Source organism: Macrotis lagotis, chromosome 3, assembly GCF_037893015.1.
Source record: "Macrotis lagotis isolate mMagLag1 chromosome 3, bilby.v1.9.chrom.fasta, whole genome shotgun sequence".
Taxonomy (NCBI): Eukaryota; Metazoa; Chordata; class Mammalia; order Peramelemorphia; family Peramelidae; genus Macrotis; species Macrotis lagotis.
The window spans coordinates 275,305,015-275,326,194 of NC_133660.1; the positions used below are offsets into that span (position 1 = coordinate 275,305,015).

Genomic DNA, 21,180 nt, shown 5'->3' on the forward strand with positions numbered 1-21,180 from the left:
GATGAGGAGACTGAGGCTGAGGGTCTCAGCTAAGGGGGGTGGGCAGAGCTGGCACTTGACCCCTGAACAGCTGAGGAAAGCAAAGAGGGCCTGTGGTAGCTGTGGCTATTTTGGGAGGGACCATGGGGGGATCTCTGCCTCTGGAGTTAGGAGAGCTCCAGGCTTCACATCGCACCTCAGACTTTAGCTGTTATTATGACCCTGACTGGCAAGTCACCTCACCTCTGTCAGCCTCAGCTCCCTCATCTCTAGAATGGGAAGAATGCCTATAATGTCCACATCAGGTTCAAAAGAGATAAAGGTGCTAAGCTCCACTGGGATGCCTGCAGGCTGCACATTGACATAGAAAAACTGCTCAGGAATATCGTCCATATTTTCTGGTAGTTTTACTAATTTTCTTCAACATTTCCTCATTATATTTTAAGCTGTTTCACACTGGGGGCCTGGGCTGGGTGTTGGACATCTCCAATACAACAAACCTAAAAACCCTGTAGACAAGTCAGTGATGATCATGATGAGTCCGCAAAAACCTCTGAGCCTTACTTTTGCCTTCCTGCCGGATGGGAGAGAAGCAGGCCCTGTATCGACCTGGCAGAGGCTGGCTATTGAGAGACCAGAGAATAGATCCAAGGAATGATGATCATGATGGGTAGCTGATGGGGGGGCTAGTTTGCTTCTGCCTTGAGTTTCCCAATCCTGGAAGGAAGGATTAGGGAAATGGGGAAGGGGGGTGCCGGCAGGACACCACCCTAACTTGTTTCCCTCCACTTTTGCAGAAAAGAAACAGGGCCATCACGGCCCGCAGGCAGCACCTGAAGGTAGGAACCCCGGGGTACCTCCCGCCTTCCCATTCCCCGCCTTGCCTCTCCTTTCTCTGCCTTCTGTTCTTTCTCTACCAAGCCGGGAGGTGTGTCTGGATCTCTTGTCTTCCGTGACCAATAGCAGCCCCGACTGGAGGAGCCTGGGGTACTAGCTCCTCAGGGCTCCTAGTCTGGAGTTATTCAGTCTTCCTAAGCTTTGGGGCAGATAGGAGGAGACAGGGTTTCTCTTTGGGGGAGGGGGCATCTGAAGTCTGGGGAACTAAAAGGGGGCCTAAAGGAGGATCCCTGACTTAGGATGGGGGGGGCAATGGTGGGAGGAACAGGATCTGGGGGTCTGCTGCCCTGCTCACACCTCTCCCCGTCTCTCTTGGGGCCTGCTTCTCCCAGAGTGTAATGCTCCAGATAGCGGCCACTGAGCTAGAGAAAGAAGAAAGGAGCAAGGAAACAGAGAAAGCTAACTATCTGGCCGAGCACTGCCCACCTTTGCACCTGCCAGGATCTATGTCAGAAGTTCAGGTAAGCCCCCTGGAGCCCCCTGCCCTGGCTCTTTCTACGGTGGCTTGTCTCCTGCCAGGATTTGGAGCTGGGGACTAGGGCACCTGAGTCTCCTCTGCCTCTGGGTACTCTTGCCCCCAGCCCAGGAGGGTCTGCCTTCCAATACATTGTCCAGACTGTTCCTTCAACATCTGGTTGCCCAGCCTTGGTGGGAGATGGACCCAGTATCCCAAGAGGCATTCCCCCCACCCCCAGTCCAGCCCACCCTGGTGGTCTCTCCTCCGCCCCATCCCCAGCCATCTAGTCTAAAGCCCTTAGAAGGCAGCTCCTCCCGGCTGCTGGCCAGCTCCGTCCTGCTCGGGCCTCCTGTAGGGAGAGCAGGTCTGGGTTCAAGAGGGAGAGGCTTAGCAGCCCCCAAACACCAGCCCCTTCCCCCCAGGATCTGTGCAGGCAGCTGCACTCCAAGGTCGATGCCGCTGAAGAGGAGAAATATGACATGGAAGTGAAAGTTCAGAAGAGCACAAAGGAGGTGTGTGGAGGGCCCTGAGTCCCTGGCCCTGCCCCAGCAGCAGGCCCGGGCCCACTCGGCCAGGCCAGGCCCTGCCACGGCTCTGCCCCTCCCTAATTCTGGTGGGCGCCTGGATCGGCCCTTTCTCCTTCTCTCCTCTGTCCTGGGGTGTGGGGGGAAGGGTCAGTGGAGCCTCCAGGAAGGAGAAGCTCAGGGAACCAGGGAAAGACAAAGGTGGGAGGAGTGGGGGCCTGTGGCCACCGGGAAGGACGTGCCCCTGCTCAGCTTGGGTATTCCCCTGCCTCCCGGCAGCTGGAAGACATGAACCAGAAACTCTTTGACCTTCGAGGCAAGTTCAAGAGGCCTCCTCTGAGGAGGGTGAGGATGTCGGCCGATGCCATGCTGAAGGCTCTGTTGGGCTCCAAACACAAAGTGTGCATGGACCTGAGAGCCAACCTGAAGCAAGTGAAGAAGGAGGACACCGAGAAGGTAAGGGGGGAGGGGAGGGCCCCCTCCCTCAGCCTCCCCCAGTCCTTCGCCCTTCTCCCTCCCTCCCTCCACTCTCCTTTGTCCTCTCCACCCTTCTCCCTCCTCCCTCAGTCCTCCTCTATGCTTCCACTCTCCCCCTCCCGCCTCGGCCCTCCACCTTTTTCCCTCTTCCCTCTTCTCTCCTCCTTCCATCCCCCTCTCTTGTCCCTCAGTCCTCCTCTTTCCTTCCTCTCCCCTCCCCTGGCCTTCCTCTCCTCCCCATCCTCCTCCCTCCTCCCTCATGGCTCACTGGTCTCTCTTCCACCCATCCTCCATGGCCCTGGTATCCGACTGGTCAAAGCCTTCTGGAGAGTAGGTAGAAAACAGGACCAGAAAGATTAAGTGGCCAGCCTCCGAAATTCTAAGTGGTGGATCTGGGCCCCGGAGCCACCTGGCACCTGGCTGGGTGGCCAGGGGGCCAGGCTTCCGAGATCCTAGAATAAACCTTGTAGCTGAGAAAGCTGCTCAGCCTCAGCTCTGCCCTTCCTCCGGCTCAGCGCCAGCAGTTCCTGAGGTCCCCACACTTCAGGGCTCCCCATTCCTGCAAGAGAAAGGGGATGATGGAGGGGACACATCAATGATTTCCCTTGGAATCCTTTTAGGCCCTGAATCCTGGGGTGTTAACTCACTCCCACAAAATCTGACTTCTTCCAGATCAACCATGGTTTCCATCCCCACCTTCTGAGGAGGTGGGAAGAGGGTGGAGATCCTTCCTTCCCTTCCAAGAGGGGGAAACTGAGGCCCAGGGAGACCCAGGCCCTAGTGGAGCAGGTGTAGCTCTCTGCTGTCTCTCCAGAAGAGACTGCTCTCCCAGAGGGCATCACTGAGGTCCAAGGCCCCTGTGGGAGCTAGGCTGGGCTCGGCTACAGGAGGAGGGGATACAACAGATGTGTCTGTTCTCACCTCCCAGGAAAGGGACCTTCGTGATGTGGGTGACTGGAGGAAGAACATTGAAGAAAAGTCTGGAATGGAGGGTAGAAAGAAGATGTTTGAGACCGAGTCCTAGGCCCGCCTGCCTGCCTGGCTGCCCGTGCCGGCCCACCTGCCCACTCACTCGCCTGCCTGCCTGCCCACCTCCCAGGCTTCTTTTCTTCCGGGCCCATTTCTCCTGCTCCTTTGCCAAAGCCACCCCTCAGCTGCTCCCCCAGCTCCTTGCCCTGTCCTGTGGTCCTGGCGTGAATCCTCCACAGACTCAATTCTGCTTGGCTGCACTTTTCCAAAGGGCCCAAGAGAGTGAGAGAGGATGGAGAGAGAACCAACAAGTCTCCCTGCTTAGCACCAGCCCCCCACCCCCGGGTGTGCAGTAGGGTGGGACCCCATGTTCTCTGAGAAACTTTAGCCATGTAAATAAAGCTTTGGACCCAGTTAGCCTGTCTGACTGACCCTTTTCTCTTACTGGTCACTTCCAGTCTTCCACTCCCAAGCTTCCATGGGCCTTGGGGCCCCTGGGGTCATGGGGCATAGAATCACATTGCATACGGGGAAACAGAGACCCAGGAGAGTGGGGTCTTCCCCTAAGACCCCAAGTGACTCAGGCTGAGTCTCAGTCCTGGGCTCCCTCCACTGCTGGCCCTGGGTCTTCTCCCCAGTTGGATGGCCCCAGCCAACTCCAGACATGCTCTCTGACAACCAGTTGGTTAGCAGGTGCAGTGAACGAGGGGGCCTTGAAGGCTACTGATTGGCTACGGAATCAGGGGGGCCAACCCCTCTCCACTTATGATTGGTCAAATCTCTGTTGGTTGCTGGGACCCAGCCGGGTTGTGATGAGGTCAGATGAAGAGTAGGGTCACCCAGGGCAGTTCTCTCAAGGGAATGGCCCCCTACCATGACTGCCCAGCAGAGCCAGCTCCCCCACTTCTCGGTGTTGGCAGCCTGGGTCAAGTCCAGATGCCCACCTGCAGGGTGGTCTTGGAGGAGATCAGTCCATCTGAGGGTGATGGTGGTGACTCTGGGGAGGATCCCTTTCTCAGTTAGCTGACTCCTCCGCCCTGCAGTCCCCCATCCTCTCTGCATCAAGATCAGGGGGCTTTACTTTGCCCCTCTCTGCTCTGGAGTCGACCCTCATCCCTGGCGCCCCAATCTCTGCCCTCCAGTCCATCCTCCACTTAGCCTCCAAAGGGATTTTCCTAAAGCACCCCCCCCCCGCCGGGCTCCCCGCACTGCCAGGAGCAAACACCAAATGCTCTCCTTGGAGTTCAGAGGCTGCCCCTTCCCCTCCTCCCTTGCAGCCCTCCCCACCCCCTTTCTCCTCTGACCTCCTGGCTCCCTCTCCTCCGGGGGAGCCCTTTCTCTGCTGATTGGCCCCCCTCAGTCTCCCCACTAGACTGGGAGCTCCTGCCTTTTGCCGCTCTCATCCCCTGCTCTTGGCAGTGCCGAGGACCCAGTAGTTGCTTTATAAGTGCCCATGGCAGGCCCTGGAATCAGGAGGCCCTGCGTTTGAATCCAGGCTCCGACACTTGACAATTACTAGCTGGGTGACTTTGGACAAGTCACTTTACCCTAACTGCCTCCCCCAAAAGTAAGGAAGAAAGAAAATAAATGCTTGTTGCCTTAGCTTTAGTCTGAGCTAGAAGCATTGCGTCGCCAGCGTGGCTTCCACCGGTTGGCCCGCCGCCCCGGCCACGGCCTCCTGGCTCTGGACCCAGCCTGGCCCTCTCTCCCTCTCACTCACGTTCCCACCGCGGGGAGGCCTGCACTGGGGCCCACCCACAAGGGACCAGAAAGGATGAGGACGGCCCCCAAGCTTCCCACCCCCTCCCTGCATGATGGGTGGTCGAACTGAAGGACAGAGATGCCGGACCGGGGGCCGGGGGGGGCCGGGGGGGGCTGGGCGCCGGCACCTTGGGAGCTCGCACCCAAACTGAGTGCTGGGAGGGTCAAGTGGGCCCGGGGTCAATGCCTGCCGCTGACTTTGATGGGCTGGGGGCACCCGGCCCAGCCTCCAGCCTCTTACCTGGGCTGGCCCTCACACACCTAGCCACTCCCCAGACACACACACAGACACACACCATGTACACACACAGACATACACACAGATACACACACACACACAGACACACACCATGTACACAGACACATATACATACATACACATACCACACACACGCAGACATACACAGAGACGCACACACAGACACACACAGACACACACCATGTACACACACAGACGCACACACAGACGCACACAGACACACAGACACAGACCATGTACATACACAGACATACACACAGACACATACACAGACAGACACACACATACACATACCACATACACACACAGACATACACACAGACACACACACAGACACACACACAGATCTCTCTGGGTCAGGGCTCCAGGGGAAGGAGCCTGGATTCCAGGCCAAACTTTGTCTTCTCCTGAGTGATGGGTGCACCAGAAATCATGAATTCTGAGGGGTTTTCTGTCTCTTTCCTTAAGTGGAGGCTGAGAGTCATCCTGGAGGGCCAGGAAAGGCGAAGGCAGGAGACTCCAGCCCCCCCCCCCCCCTGAGTTGTGGCCTTGTGGGGAGGACAAAGGAACTGAACCCCAAATAGGTGAATCCCACTTTTGGGGAAGAAGGGCCATTCTCACTGTGTGTCAGCGAGGGGCGGGCCAGGCCAGGACCTGGGGAAGGAGGAGGGGAAGCCAAGAAGAAGGCTCCAATGGGCCCAGTGTACCCAAGAGCCTCCGATGGAGGCAGCCAGTCCCTCCTGAGGAGCTTGTCTCCCGCCAGCCACCTGAACCTGGTCCTTCCCCCCCTTGGGGCCTGGTTTTGCCTTCTGGGGCCAAACCCAACTAGTGGGTCCCCCTCTACAATCCGTAACACAGCCACAGCCCCGCTCCGTCATCTCCCCGCTCCAGACTCCACAGCCCCATGAGCCCCGTGACTTCCACATGCTGCAGACTCCAGGCAAGGTGGGGGAGGCAGGGGGCAGGAAAGGATGCTTCCCAAAGGCTCCCCTAGGTTCTCCCCTGCCCCAAGTGATATGGGGTCCTTCTCCAGCTACCGGCTGTGACCCCTCCCCAGCTGGGGCATCCTCTCCAGCTCCCCCCACCTGGGCCCCACTTCTCCATTCCAGCTCTGCTCCCAGGGTGGGGGAGCACCAATGGGTGGACCCTGGGGCCTCCCCGGACCAGCAGAAGCTTGGCATCCCTTGGCCCTCCTCCAGTTAGGACATCCCCACCTCCAGAAGCTTGCTCAACACTTCCTCAGGGTTTGAGGTTTTTCTTCATAAAATTATTGACTTTCTTTTTTTCTGAGTCAATTTTTAAAAAAGAACCAAACACCGGCCCCCACCCCCGCCAAACCTCAGCCTGCACCAGCGGAAGGAGGAAGTAGGACTGTCCTGAGGAGTGACGCCCTCCCCCCACCCCCGAGTAGGAGCCCCTAGGCCCCGAGACCTGCCCAGGGCTCTCCCACTCCCACACCCACACCGGAGCAGGAAGGCCCGGGTCAATGGCCGAGGCCGGGATGGAGAAGGACCCCACCGAGGCGGGGCCCGAGGAGGAGCAGCAGCCGCTGGTGGAGACTGCCGGGTAAGGAGGCCCTGGGCCGGTGCCCATTCTCTGGAGGCAGGGAGCTGGGGGTGCCCCATCCCTGAAGTGGAGTGCCACCCTCAGAAGCAGCCAGTCTGAGTCCTGGCACCCAGTTCTGGCTCTGCCACTCTGTGCAGTTCTTTGATCCCCGAGATTGTTTCCTCTTCTGTAAAATCAAGGGCTGGGCCTGGGGGGGGGGGCCCAGTTCCTGCAAGTTCCACATCTCTGACCTCTGGCTTAGGAAAGGGCTGACTGGGCTGCCCCAGGAGGTCTTTCTCCTGCCATTCTACCAGGCTTCTCTGGTCCCAGAAGGTCCAGACATGTCCGGCCTGGAGAGGAGAAGCCTCGGGGCAGGTGGCAGAGCATCTTTGGGGGATCCAAAGGCTCTAGTTTGGAGGGGAGAGCAGCCTCCTGCTCCTTGGTTCCATCAACAGGGGCTGCAAAGGGAGGGGGAGAATCCGTGGGCTATTCTAGTGTTGTTGGGGGCTCCATACGGAGGCCAAGGACACTGTGGACCCAGTGTGGGCACAGTGTGGGCACAGTGTGGAGGGGGTGGATTCTCTTGGGGACCTGGTTGGACCCGTCGGCCACCTTGGCCCCTTTCCCGCTGATCGTAGGTGATGGTGAATCTTTAGGGCAGTGATTGGCTGGGGGAGCTCTGCAGATGCTTGGTCTGGGGACGTCAGGGGAAACATAAACCTTTCATAGTATCCACTAGGGGCCAGCACTGTGCTAAGCTCGTATTCTTATTTTACACTGGAGGAAACTGAGGCAAAGCAGTTGGGCGACTTTCCCAGGGTCTTAGGCCGCCTCTAGACCCAGAAAGGGTGGAGTGCCAGCAGCCACTCCCAGGATGGGGTGGGGAGGGGAGCAGAGCCCTGGAGCACGGCTCCCCATCTTGGCCTCCTGGTGATGGGCTGGTCAGCTCTGGTGTCTGGCCCTGAGCCCCCCGCCCCCCAGTCAGGTCAAGTTAAGCCTGGGAGCTCAGACCAGTGAGGGGAAGTGGCCTTGGGAGCTTCAGGAGAAGGAAGAAGGACCCAGACCATGGTCCCCCCCCACACCCGGAAGTGTCTGGCAGGAGGATCTCCATAGGATCTCTGGAGAGGGGCCTTCCCCAAGTTCAGCACTGGGAGAGAACCTGGGTCTGACTGGGGGAAGTGCTGGCTGCGGGAAGGGAGTTCCTCTTCACCCCCCCCCCCCAAACCCGGGCAGAGGACCTCCCCTCCAGTCCTCCTAGACACCTCTCAGGGCCCCAGCTTCTCCAGGCCTCTGTTCTTGTTTGTCCTTCATTTTCCAAGAAGACCATGACATCGGGGGGTGATGCCCCAACAAGTGGGTGAATTGGATTGGAGTGAGGGGTGTCTGTGCTAAGTCACCTGCCTCAGTTTCTCTTCGGGAGCCATTTGGGTCCAGTGGCCAGACAGGAATCAGGACTTCTTATGGATCTGAAGCAATCTGAGTGTAGTGACTTGGAAGGACTAGCAAGTGTGAGGCCAAATTTGAACTCAGGTCATCCTGACTCCAGGACTAGCTGCCCCTCTGTTCTTCTAATCCTAGCCATCTCGAGCCCTGAGCTGGGACATTTCCCTTCTGTTTCTGTTGCCGTTGTCTCCACGCCGGCAGTCGGCACTGGGATCCCCAGAACCTGAGCTAACCCGTCCCTTGGTCCTACCTACCCATGTCACAGAAGTGGAGACTGAGGCAGGTCCCAAAGCCCTGACTCCAAATTCTGCCCTGCTGCTGCTCCAGGGAGTGGGGTGGGGGAGGAGGTCAGTCAGCCCCATGAAACACAGGCCAACAGGCTAGGCCAGCTGACTCTAGTCGGGGGAGCCCGTTCTAGTAAAGGCTTAGATCTTGAACAGTGGGTGACCCCAGGGAGAAGCATGAAGGGGCAGGGGGCAGAGGGGACCGGGGAAGAAAATGAGCCAGGCTGGAGGACTGGGGGCAGAGTGGGTGAGGGGTGTCACTGACCACAGCAGACAGGGTGAGAAGGTTAGAAAGACTGGGGGATGGGGGTTGACTAGGGAAGGCCTTGAATGCCAGGATGAGGCTTCAAGCCTGGATCTCAGGCACTGACCTAGCTGCCCAGCCACAGGGAAGGAAGGATTTCCATGAGGCTGGATGGCCTAACTGGACATTAGCAGCCCCATGACTGGAGGAAACTGAGGCTCCTAGCTCCCAGAGGGCACATAGGAGAGCTGGAGGCTCCACAGCCAGGGGACCACCCCTGCCCCCCTCTGACCCAGAGTCAGGTCCTGCCATTCTCTGGCACCCAGAGCATCTAACAGGGAGCTCAGGGACTTGAGCTGACTCACCCTGAGCCTCAGTCTCCCTGAACGCCCAGAACCCTCACAGGGCCATGATGAGGCAGGAACTTGGGACGTTCCGAAATGCTCAGAAATCGTCCGAGGGGCTTGGGGACAGCACGTAGGCCGCCCTGAGCGGGCAACAGCTGCTCCCAGGACAGCTGCCCAGGGACCCTCCAGCCCTCCCCCTTCCCCAAGATGGAGTCTAACGTCACAGAGCAAGCCGTCCGTGCCAGCGTCTTGTCCCCGATGTCCTCGTCCTTCTCAGGCCCAGTATTGCCCATGAATGGGCATGGGCTCAGGCTGGGGGCACTGCCCTCCCCAGCCCTTCCTCCTTAGCCTCTTCCTTAACCCCCACCCCCACCTTTCAGCTGTTGTGAATTCCCCAGATCCCAGGGTGAGCCAGCAGCTCCCATCCAAAGTGGGCCTGTTGCTAAGGGGCCCAGGAGCCAGGGGCAGGAGAAGGGGCTGAGACACTGATCCCTGGGAAGCGTCTCCAGGCTTCTTTGGAAGCCGATGCCAGGAGGCCGAGGGGGGAGAAGTGGAGGGAGGAATGTCACTGGGAGCACCTGTGGTCCTTCCATCAAGAAGATGGGGCCCAGGCAGGGCTGGCTCAGGGACCTGACTTATTTGCATCATCTCTAGCTAGCTAGAGTGTGGACATTTGGGGAGATATGCCCCAAGAACCTCAAAAAGGGAGAGAAAAAAGAGGAGGGAAGGGGAGAGACACACAGAGACAGAGAGATTCAGAGAGAGAGAGAGAGAGAGAGAGAGAGAGAGAGAGAGAGAGAGAGAGTCAGAGAACAGAGAGAGACAGCCAGAGGAGGAGGGAAGCAACCTGGACACCCCCAGTCCCAGGTGCTGACTTCATCCCCCTTTCCCACTCACCTCCACAATGCAGAACTGAGATATGACAGCCTTTCAGAATGAAACTGAGATCCAGACAGTAGATGAGAAATGGGAGTTTGGGGGGGGGGGTAGCCACAGCAAATGGGGTTTTTCAAAGCCTTTGTCAGTTTGAAGTGAGTGGAAAAGTCCCTGTCTCCCTCCCCTCAGAGTTGGGGCCCGTCCTAGCCATGGCCTCCATCAGCCAGGGTCCCTGACCTGCACACCCAGGTTCACCAGAGCAGAACACAGTCGGGGTCAATCTATGTAAAACGAGGCCCCTTCTCTCTGCCCGATGCTGGATTTCTGTGAGACCCATCAAGGTTTCTCAGTCATGGAGGGACCCTCATCTTGTCCCACTGACAGGGGGACAAGGGGTTTCCTCCCCCGGGATGGATTGTCCCAATTCTCAGGCCAGCTCAGTGGAAAATGCTGGAAGAGGAACCAAGAGCCTGGGCTCAAGCTCTGTCAACCAATACCTAGTGACCTTGGACAAGTTATTAGCTTTTCAAAACCCAAGGAGCCCCCTGTGAATGAAGGGGTCCATCAAGGTGGTTCTGAGGTCCCTAAGTCTTCCCATTCTCGAGCAGGTCATTGGCTCAGTTTCCTGCAGACTTTGGAGCTGGCCACTCGGGGTCCAGCCTCCCACTGACAGCACCCCTGGTTTCTGGCTCATTGTCACAGCTCTTTGTGAGCAGCGGTCATTTCCATGGTGAACTGTCCCCTGGGCCGCGACTCCAGAGCCATTGAGAACAGGCTAGAACACTTGACCAAATAATAACAGGTAGAAGGCCTGAAAACCAATGTCACCAGTACCAGATAGAGGAGATGGCTAGGCAGCGCAGTTTATATGAAAAGGATCTGGGGCGGAAGTGAACCCCAAGTTCACCAGGAGTCAACAGCAGGAGACTGCAGCCAAGAAGGCTGGTACCATCTTGAATTTCACTTAGAGGAAGGGGCCAGAATCCAGGGCGAGGGAGGCGAACGTCTCAAGGACCTCTGCCCTGGTCAGTGGCCGGGACAGTGTTGTTTTCATTTCTGAGCATCCCTATTCAAGATGAGCTTTGGTGAGACTCTCCAGAGAGCCCAGAGAAGGGACTGGAATCCAGGGTTGGGCAAGATAGACGGGAGCCCCTCTGAACTCTGAATCTCTGGGACCCAGACTAAGGGAGCCACCTCCTGGGAGAAGCCTTCCCTGATAGCCCAAGGAGGGGTTGCTCTGCCTCTGCCTCTCCCCCTCTCTCCCAGTCACCCCCATCGACTTCTCTGGTTATCTTGCTGTCCCCCAGAACCCATGGGCCATCTAAGGGTGGGGGTCCCATTTCTCTCTGCATACCCAGCTTGGGCCGTGGGGCTCTGAACAGAGGAAGAAATTAATGAAGATCAGTGAAGTAGGGAATCTGTGGAGAATCTTATTCAACTCTGGTTTTATAGAAGAGGAGACTGAGGTCCAAAGAGTCCCAAATTCTACAGCTTTAACCGAAAACTGACTCAGTTCAGGTCTTGCTCCAACTGGGCCATGTGGCCTGTGGCCTGCCTTAAGAGGGGCTTCCCCAAGAGTGACCCCTTCAAGGCCTTCCAGACGACCCATTTCCTCACTTCTATCCCCATGGCTTTCTCTGAATCCTGGGGCTGCCCCGCTTTCTCCTCTGCCTCCCCCTCAATCCCTCTTGCCCAGGCAAGGTGCCATGTCTCTTTCCACCACCAGGGGTCTCACTCCCCTCATCACTAATTCCCCAGGTCACCTGGAGAGCCCAGGAAGACCATGGAGCCAGAGGCAGGAGGGACCTCAGAGGTCATTTGTCCAAGAAGCAAGGGACAAGGTCTCTGGGTCAGCAGCAGGGAAATTGTTCCAATGCTTCTAAACCCAGTGGTCTCTCTACGACCATGCCGTAGATTGGGGTGACAGAGTCCGGGTGTGGGAGGCTTTGGTTCTTGAGGGAAGATTCTGGGTCTCGGTTTGCCAAAAACCATCTCCATCACCCTCAGATGGAGGTCAGGTTCCCTAGATCCCCTGGCAGTCCCCTCCATCTGCGTCTGTGTATTCCTTGCAGGGTGGGGATCCCCAGGCCTGGGCCAAAATGTACGGTAAGGAGGGGCAGCCAAAGGGTCACCTGTTTCCAGAAGGAAAGTGTTTGAACTGCATTGAGAAAAGTGCTAAGGGCAGCAAAGTCTCCCAGGCAGTGGTGAAGGGAGGGGGTGCAGGAGGCACCCCCAACCCCCCAAAGTTCCCAGCCAAGGAGGGCAGCAGAGTGCTGTCAGCATAATCCTCAAGATTTCAGGAAGCATTTAGTATCCCCGGGCAAGGAGGGAATCCTAGACTTTGTGGACTCAGATGTGATGTGTGAGCTCCTGGGGCAGGGGCCAAGCAACCTGGTACCATTTTGTTGTTATTGTTCAGGCAGCAAAGATGCCAGAGGCATTGGTGATTTCTTCTCCAACTCACTTTACAGATGAGGAAACTGAAGTGACTTGCCCAAGGTCATATGTCTAGGAAGGGTCTGAGGCCAGATTTGAACCTGGGAAGATGGAGTACTCTATCTGCTATGGTGCCTTTACCAGCAATTGCTGCCAGTGGACTGGCTGATGATGGAATTGCTGGAGCTCGAGTAGTTCTCAGAGCTTCTGCAGCATGCCACTTGGAGGGGTCAAAGAGGAGCACCACCCGCATACCTGGGCTGGCTCCCACCTTTCTCAATGATTCTGATAAAGGTATAGATGATGTGTGAATCAGATGAGGCTGGGTAGGAGTGATGACAGAGAGTGGTCTTGGCAGGCCAGAGCGCTGCACCCAACCCAATCAGGTGAAGTCAGGTTCCCAGGATCTGGAATGAGGACCAGAGAAGGAGATCCCAAGGTAGACTCGATCTTGGCCTTACAGACCCAGGGAGAGGCCACCACGAGGCACCGATCACTGTGGACCTGCAAGCCTTCCTCTCTGCTCCTGCAGAGGGCACCTGCGGGAACCTGTGGGCACCTGCGGGCAGCCCCCAGAGGCTGCTCTTCTTGACCATCACAAAGTTAACAACCAAAAGATGGAACCACCAGACAGCCAGGGGCAACTGGGTATTTCCAAAAAGCTTCTCTGAGTTCTTAATCCTTTTCCCATCATGTACCTTTTGGGTCAGCCCTCTGAGGAAGTTGGGGGAACCTGCTCAGGGTGACAAAGGAAGCCCATTTAATCAAAAAGGAATGATCAGAATATCAACAAACTGAGATCATGGACCCTGTGTTAAGACCTTTTCAACCCCCATCCATCCATCCACACTTTTTAGAAATCCTTGGAAGATGAAACAACAGAAACAACCCTTTGAAGGCCAGCCATGGAAGCTGTGTGTATGAGAGTCTGGGTGTGTGTTTGTCTCTGTGTCTGTGTGTGTTTGTGTACTGGCATGTCTCTCTGTACATGTGTATGGGTATCTGTGTGCATGTCTGTGTGTTTGTCCATGTATCTGTATGTATTTCTCTATGTAGTCCGTGTGTGTGTGTGTGTGTGTGTGTGTGTGTGTACGTGTGTGTGGTGTCGGGGGGCCTCCAGACCCTTGCATCCATTTATAAATGATATTGGCTAAGAGCATCAAGCCCCAAAACCCTGCAGGGCCTCCCAGAAGAGACTGATAATCGCTCAAAGGACTTTGGCCTCACCATTCACACAAGAACCACCAGGTGGATGAACAATGTCTCCTACCTAGGTTAAAGCTTTTGGACCTTGTACATAGGATGAGCACTTCCAGTGGTGTCTGTTGGACGATGTGCTGATGGAACTCAAAGTTAAGGGGAGGAAGGAACTCCCTGTCTCCTGGAAGCAGAGCAATGGGGGCTGGCAGGGAAAAGGGGAAGATGCAGAGGGAGTTCAGACTGGGTGGAGACATGTCTGCCCCGGGAGCTGGTGAACTTCCCTCCCTGGAGGTCTTGAAGCAAAGGTCAGGGTGGTTCCTGACCTGCTTCAGTCACCCCACCTTGACTTGGGCATCACTCCCTGCTGGTCATCTGGATCCTAGCCAGAGTCCCTGGACTCTGGCAGCTCTATGCCCCTGTCCCCTGGCACAGCTACATGCTCTGCCCAGAATTATAGATGACATTTCTCTCTCATTTGAAAAGGGATTGCAGAGTCCTTTATTACAGCAGCCACATGAGCCTGGGGCCATTAGTGCCACCATTTCACAGAAGAAGAAACTGAGGCCAAAGAGGCTCTAGACTCTCCCAGGAGAAGAACTGGGCTTTGTACTCTCTCTTGGAATTTCATCCACTCCCACAGGCTGAACTGAACGATGGGATCAGAGATACCCTCAGTGACCCTGGGCAGCTCACTTCATCCCCCCCATTTTCTCAGCTGTAAAAGGAGGGTCTTGTCCTTGGGGGGGGTCTTTCCCTCACCCAGTCCTGTCTCTCATCTCCCTTTGCCCCTTGGGATGTCATCCTAGGCTTTCCCCAAAACCCTCCTCCCAGCAATTGCCTCAAATTTGGGGGACCTTGCCCTGGGTGGAAGCCCAGCTCTTCCCTCTCTCACCTTCCCACCCTCATGCATCCTGTGCCAAATCTCGCCATTGCTTGTGATGTGTATGTGAGTGAACGGCACGCTGCCTGGTCTATACCTTCCCTCCCCTTTGCTTTACCGCTGTAAACGTCTCCTCATTGGTCCCTCTGCCTCTGCCGCTCTCTTTCCCCACAAGACATAGCCCTCTTCTTAAGCTCAGATCTGACCAGTCACTCACCTACTCAGCAAACACAGGCAGCTGGCTCCCTGGCACCTCCAGGCTCTTCTGTCTAGTCCTCCCCTTTCTGACCTCAGTCTTTAGGAGCATCCTCTGGTTCAGATTTAGCAGTTTCCCTCTGTCCTGTCTCTTGGCCCCTTCCCCCTAGGCTTGGGGGGGTCCCACACTCTGGCAGGGACCAGCTCACATTTTACAGATAAAGAAACAGACTCAGAAAGTAGAAGCGATTGACCCAAAGTCCCCTAGAAAGTGAGAGGTAGAGCTGGGGGACTAACCCACAGATCTGCCCCTGACCAGGCTGCCCCCTGCACTGCCAGCCTTAGGAGGGTCATTCCCCAGTGCGGGGGGGTGCATGGGGGGACTCTGGGCTTGCTGGGAGTGACCCAGGCTTTCTGAGGTTTCCCGCATTGCAGATACTACAGGAGTGCCAGAGAACTGAATCAACGTGGGGGCCCTGTGTCCTTGGACAAGTCCTTTCCCCCCTGCTAGTTTCCTTGGCTGTAAAATAGGCTGGTGTCTGGGAACCGAGATATCCCGCACCACAGGACAGAGCCGGGGGAGATCTAGTTCGTCCAGAATTGAAAGCCTTTGTCTGATGCTCTCCTCCTTGGTCGTCCAGCAGTGAGGGGTGAGGGCAGGGGTGAGGGTGGCTGGGGAGACTAGGTAGCAGATGAGAGGGAAAAGAAAGGTCCTGCCTGTGGATTTCCTGATGCTTGGTCCCCCTTGGTCTCTGCCTCCCCCTCCCAAATTAGTGCTGCAAGATTAGACCCTGTCCAGGCCCGGTCTGGGATGCTGGATTCACCCAGAGGTCCTAAGCCTTGTCCAGAAGCGGGGGCCAAGCAGAGGCCCAGGGGCCTCCCACTCTGGGGCTCGCTTTCCTTTTCTGCAGAATGAGTGGGAGTGCCAGGCTCAGTGTGATGGGTAGAAAACTGAGCATTTTCACTGGCAAGGATTGTTCTGTAGGTGTGAGTGGGGTCAGAGGTCACTCAGGTCCCTTCCCAGGCTGAGATCCTGGGATTCTGTCACCTGGGTTCTGTTCTGTCCAGTTCTGTTCCACTTCCTGGGTGAACTTCTGGGCCTCAGCCCCCATCTGCATGAGGGGACTGGACCAAATGGTCAGTCAGTGTGTTCCTTCTGTTTTGGGGGGAGACACGGGGACTGTGGAGCCCAGGCTCCTGGAGAAATGGTAAGCATTAAGGGGAGGGGAAAGACTCAACCAGAGGAAGGGAGGGCCTCCCCAGAAGTTCTGGTCACTTCTTCAGTAGCAGATAAGCCCCTGGGGCTGGAGTGAGGCAAACAGAAACCTGGATGGAAGGGAGAATGCCCCAGGAATTCCCAAGGCCCTTGGGAACTCCCCAGAGGTCTGGCAGGCAGGCCTGCCCGATGACCTCATGCTCTGAATGCCCTCCGAATGGGGAAGGGACTGGGGAAACTGGCTGATAACCTTGGGAAAGAGGATGTGTGAGAAGCCTGGGGATGCAGCGGCAGTGTGGCCAGCCTGGAGGGTCTCTGCTGCCAGAAAAGCCTCCGGGGGGGGGGGGAGAGGAGGAGAAAGAGGAGGAAGAGATAGGAAGGGAAGGGGAAGAGGGGGAGGAGGAGAAAAAGAGATAGGAAGGGGGGGAGCTAGCTAGGCACCTAGGTGGTTCAGTGGATAGAGCACTGGCCCTGGAGTCAGGAGGACCTGAGTTCAAATCCAACCTCAGACAAAAATTTACATAGCCATGTGACCTTGGGCAACTCACTTAACCCCACTCTTTCAGAAACCAAAAAAAAAAAACACAAAACAGTAGGAGGATGGGAAGGAGGAGGAGGAAGATGAAGATGAGACAGAAGAGTAGGAGGAGGAGAAAGAGAGGGGAAGGAAGAAGAGAAGGGGGGCTCAAATGCCTCGAGGCTTGTAGGGGAATCCTGCCTGAGCATTGACTCCCTGCCTGGACCCCTCCCTTGACTCTGTTAGGCACCCCCAGGGCAGGTGCTGGGCTGTCCCCCACTCCTTGGGACTCTGTAGAGCCTCGACTGGCTACTGTCCTCCCTGGTAAGCCCGATCTCTCTCCCCAAGCAGATCCCACCTTTGTCCCCATCAGAACTGTTCCTTATCTCTCTGGACTCTCATTTCCCATCCTTCCTTCCTCAGTGGACTTCCCCTGGTGAATCTCTACCATGAGAGGGTCCAACCCACCCTTCCTGCTGCCCCTCTGAAAGTGCTCCCCAACAATGCAAGGGCTAGGCTGGATTAGACTCCCCCAGACTTTCTTTTCTTTCCCATCCCAAATTCAGTTACCCTCAGCCTCCCAAAGTTTCTGTCATTTCTATTTCTGAACTTTCTGAACTTGCCTCTGCCCTCCACCCAGCTGCTGTCTCACAGATTCCCCAGTGTCTGCACCCTCTCCTGGCATGGCAGGCCTGCTGGGGTGGAGCTGGGTGGGACTGAGCCTTCATGTGCTCCCCAAATCTCCTCCTGCATTCCCAGGCCACTCCCTAGCTTATTATGGAGCTAGGCTATATTAAGAACCTGGTGGCTAGACTTGTTGGGGGGGTGGGTTCCAGTTGTTTCTGGGAAAATGGTGCTTCTTCTGAACCATAGATGATGGTTCCCCTCCACTCCCTGAGGATCCTGGGGAGACCTGCTGCCTCTCCAACAATGCAGTTCTTGCAAGTCTGACTGGGAGTGCTTTCTGCTTTGCCCTCCACCCAAACCTTTCTCTTCCCCTCTGGAGTCGGGCAGCCTTTCATCCTTCCTGTTTGTCCTCCAGAATATGTAGCATTCCTTATCTCTGCCCACCTCCCTGGGAGAGCTGGGGGTTCTCTTTCTCTCTTTGTGCTCCCCAAGAGAGTCAGTATTTCCTCAGCTCTTTCTGCCTCCCACTTCTTGTCCCTTTGGGAAGATGAATTCTTTCTCTCCCTTGCGTCTGCTCCATAAAGATACACAACAGGTCACAGTTGGCCAAAAGTGAGTCCTGAGCAGGTTGGGGAGACAGGTGCCAGCTGTTGCTGCTGGTCTTTGACTTGGGGACCTCTAACACTGAAGGTAAAAATGGTGCCCAGTGGATCCCTTCTCCATTCGGGCTTTAGGAGGAATCAGCTCAGTCATGTTCCTGGGTCCCCCTCCTCCAGTTCCCCATGTGTCTGGGGCTATGGGATGCACATTACAGAGCCCACGAGCCCAGCCAGTGTCTGCCAATTGGTTTCATGTCTCAATGTCCCTCTCAGTAGAATGAAGCTAGGTTGGGCTAGACTCAACCAGAGCTGAAAGCCAAAGATGATGCGCAGGTTCAGGGGAGGGAGGGCTCACTTTGGGTTGGTTCTCAAGTCTTCCAAGGAAGTTCTCGAGAAGGCAGAACCAAGGTTGATCCCGAGGGTGGGGAGCGTTTGCATCAGTCTTGGTCAGATTGCATCAAGGTATTGAGCCCAGTAAAGGTCCAGAGAGTAAGAGCGATGGTGATGATGAGTGAAAATCACTGGAGGAAACCCAGAAGCCATATTGGGGGTGGAAGGAGAACTCAGAAGACAGGAAGAGGAGAGACCTACAGCTTGGTGAACCTCTAGGAGAATGACCAGTGAGTGGTCCATAGGTCAGAGAGGCAAGAAAATAATGTCCCAAGATGAATGTATGTCCCCCGGCCCAGAAGAAATCCATCCTTGGGCAATGAAGGGAATAATGGATGTGAGTGCTGAGTGAGCCCCCATCAGTGATCTTGGGAGGGAGGCTTCTGACACAAGAGAGCTAACAAAATTACTTGAGAAGGGTAATTGCCCTTGGTTGGTTTGGTTTTTAAAAAGAAAGGCAGGAGCAGCCAGGTGGTACAGTGGATAGAGCACTAGCCCGGGAATCAGGAGGACCTGAGTTCAAATCCAGCCTCAGACACTTAATAATTACCTAGCTATGTGACCTTGGGCAAGTCACTTTAACCCCATTGCCTTAAAATAAATAAAAAATTAAGAAAAGGGCACAGACCCTGCAAACTCCAGACCCATCAACTTGACTTGACTGATTGCCGGGACATTCTAGAATGTAATGTTACAAAGAGCTGGCTGGAGTCCGCCTCCAAATGGACAGGAAGATGCCCCAGAGCCAGCCAATGTTCACAAGAACAACTGAAGTTCTATATGGGGCTTATTTCCTTTTCTGACAGAGTTACTCAACTGGACAAAAGGGGAAGTTCACAAAAAGAAAACACGCACCTAGATTTCAGCAAAACCTTTAAAGAATCTCTTGCCTTTCTTGGGGCATCTGGGTGATGCCGGGGCTAGAGGATCAGGTCTGGAGTCAAGGAGACTCATCTTTCAAAGTTCAAATCCAGTCTTAGATAGTGTCCGGTTGTGTGAACCTGGACAAGTGACTTGACTCCATTTGCCTCAGTTTCCTCTTCTGGAAAATAAAGAGAAGGAAATGACCAACCACTAGAGGATCTCTGCCAAGAAAACTCCAAATGGAGTCATAACTGAATAATGACAAAAACAACTCTTTTGGGGAAAAAGATGGAGACAGGAGGATGAGATGATAATGGGAACTATACAACTAGATAAAAAGTCTCCAGTGGAGGGTCCCAGGGATCATTCCTTGGTTCTGTGTCCTTTAGCATTTTAATCAAAATCTTGGATAAGGAAGGCTTACAAGTATGTAGGTGTCTCAAAGCTGGGAGGGATGTGACCCGTCGACTGGGGGGACCTAAGAAAATGAAATTCAATACAGATAATGGAAAGTCTGGCCCCAGGAGTTGCCATTCCCTTGGTGTTTCCGCATTTAATTTCCCATCTTCTTGTTTTGCTACTATTGTTTAGTTGTGTCCTATTCTTCATGGCCCCATTTGGGATTTTCTTGGCAGAGATTCCTTCTCCAGTTCATTTAATCAAGGAGGAAACTGAGGCAAAGAGAGTGAAGGGACTTGCCCAGGGTCACACAGTCAGGCTCTGAGGCCGAACTTGAACTCAGGTTCTCCTGACTCCAGGCCTGGAGCTCTGTCCACTGCACCACCTAGCTGCCCTTTCCTGGTTTCCCTGGCAGCAAGGGCCTTCCCTTCTCAGATTGCCTTCTATCTCCTCTAGATATGCCCCGTGGTAACTAGACAATTGTCTCCCTTATGAGGTGACCTCCTTGTGGACAGAAGTGTCTTCATTTCTCCAGATCTTGCCACATAGAAAGGGTTGAAAAAATATGAAGAGGAACAAATCTGAGGCAAGAGGACCTTTTTGTTCTTTTTTTCTTTTTTTGTTTCTTCCAATTTCTCCCCCTTTTTTCAGTGAATAGTATTTTATGTTATTCCAACTATAGGTAAATATGGTTTTCAACATTTATTTTGAGTTCCACATTTTTCTTCTTCCATTTTTCCCCTGCCTCCTCCCCCGGAGAGGAAGCCATCTGATACAGGTTGTACACAGACAATCAGGTGGAAATATTAGTTATGGTGCAAAAGGAAAATCAAGACAAAAGAAATAAGAAATAAAAAATTTTAAAATGTGAAAATAGACTGCTTGACGTGACAGACTCCATAGTTCCTTCCCTGGATGAGGATGGCATTTTCCCATAAGTCTTTTAGAACTGGCTATCACTGCCCTGCTAAGAGGAAGTGAGGCCATCATGGTTAATCATCTCCCAATGTTGCTGTTACCATGTAGAACGTTCTCCTGGTTCTGCTCACTTCCCTCAGCATCGGTTTCTGCAAGTCTTTCCAGACTTTTCTGAAGTTTGCCCTCTCGTGACTGATTTCTTACAGAATAATAGCACTCCATCACATTCATATACCGCAATTCAATCAGCCATTCTCCAATGGATGGGCATCCCCTCAATCTCCAACATTTTGCCACCGTGAAAGAGCTGCTAAGAGTATTTTTGAACCAATAGGTCCTTTCCCCTTTTTTATGGTCCTTTGGGATACAGCCTAGTCATGGTATTGCTGAATCAAAGGGAATACCCAGTTTTATTGCCTTGCAGACATAGTTCCATATTCCTTCCAGAATGGTTGGATCAGCTCGGTGTCCCCCACATTTCCACATTCCCCAGACCCAAGGGTTGCTCTCTTTCAGGCCTCAGGGCCTTCTCCTTTCTTCCTTCCTCAGAGAGTTCATGGCCAGCTCGGTTTGCCTCTTCACTCTAATAATGTATGTCATTACACTAGGAGTCCTGGATGTGTATGTTAATGTCCCCTCATACAGCCCCCCCCCAGTTCTGCAGGACCCTCTGCTGGATCCATGGCCCACCCACCAGGGATCACCCACCTCCCAAGGATTCCATGATGGAGCCCTCCGAAATGCCTCTTAGACCATCCATCCACCATTTTTTCTTAGGTCTTATCCTCCTAATCCTGTGACTAGTCCCATTTCCCTGGGGCCTTCTGGGACCTCCACTCCTGAGGACTTTCTCTGGTTATCATCACCTTTGCTCTGA

The 21,180-nt window shown here is 54.8% G+C and overlaps 2 protein-coding genes across 2 annotated transcripts in view; both read left to right on the forward strand.

Moving 5' to 3' along the window:
* Nucleotides 1-712: 712 nt before the first annotated feature.
* Nucleotides 713-3,720, forward strand: TNNI2 (troponin I2, fast skeletal type). Its single transcript, XM_074230787.1, has 5 exons — nucleotides 713-818; nucleotides 1,209-1,337; nucleotides 1,756-1,845; nucleotides 2,137-2,313; nucleotides 3,263-3,720. Exons 2-5 carry the CDS (start codon nucleotides 1,215-1,217, stop codon nucleotides 3,356-3,358), a joined length of 486 nt encoding a protein of 161 aa, XP_074086888.1. The 5' UTR covers nucleotides 713-818; nucleotides 1,209-1,214; the 3' UTR covers nucleotides 3,359-3,720.
* Nucleotides 3,721-6,775: 3,055 nt separating this feature from the next.
* Nucleotides 6,776-21,180, forward strand: part of LSP1 (lymphocyte specific protein 1) — a 62,832-nt gene continuing 48,427 nt past the window's right edge. The window contains exon 1 of the mRNA XM_074230791.1: nucleotides 6,776-6,889. Within this exon, the coding sequence (XP_074086892.1) occupies nucleotides 6,810-6,889 (80 nt within the window). The 5' untranslated portion in view covers nucleotides 6,776-6,809. The remainder of the gene's footprint in view (nucleotides 6,890-21,180) is intronic.

Coding starts and splice junctions, on each gene's coding strand:
- TNNI2 (XM_074230787.1), top strand. CDS start 1,215: ATGCTCCAGATAGCGGCCACTGAGCTAGAGAAAGAAGAAAGGAGCAAG. Junction 1,338..1,755: donor GATCTATGTCAGAAGTTCAG/GTAAGCCCCCTG, acceptor CCTTCCCCCCAG/GATCTGTGCAGGCAGCTGCA. Junction 1,846..2,136: donor TTCAGAAGAGCACAAAGGAG/GTGTGTGGAGGG, acceptor GCCTCCCGGCAG/CTGGAAGACATGAACCAGAA.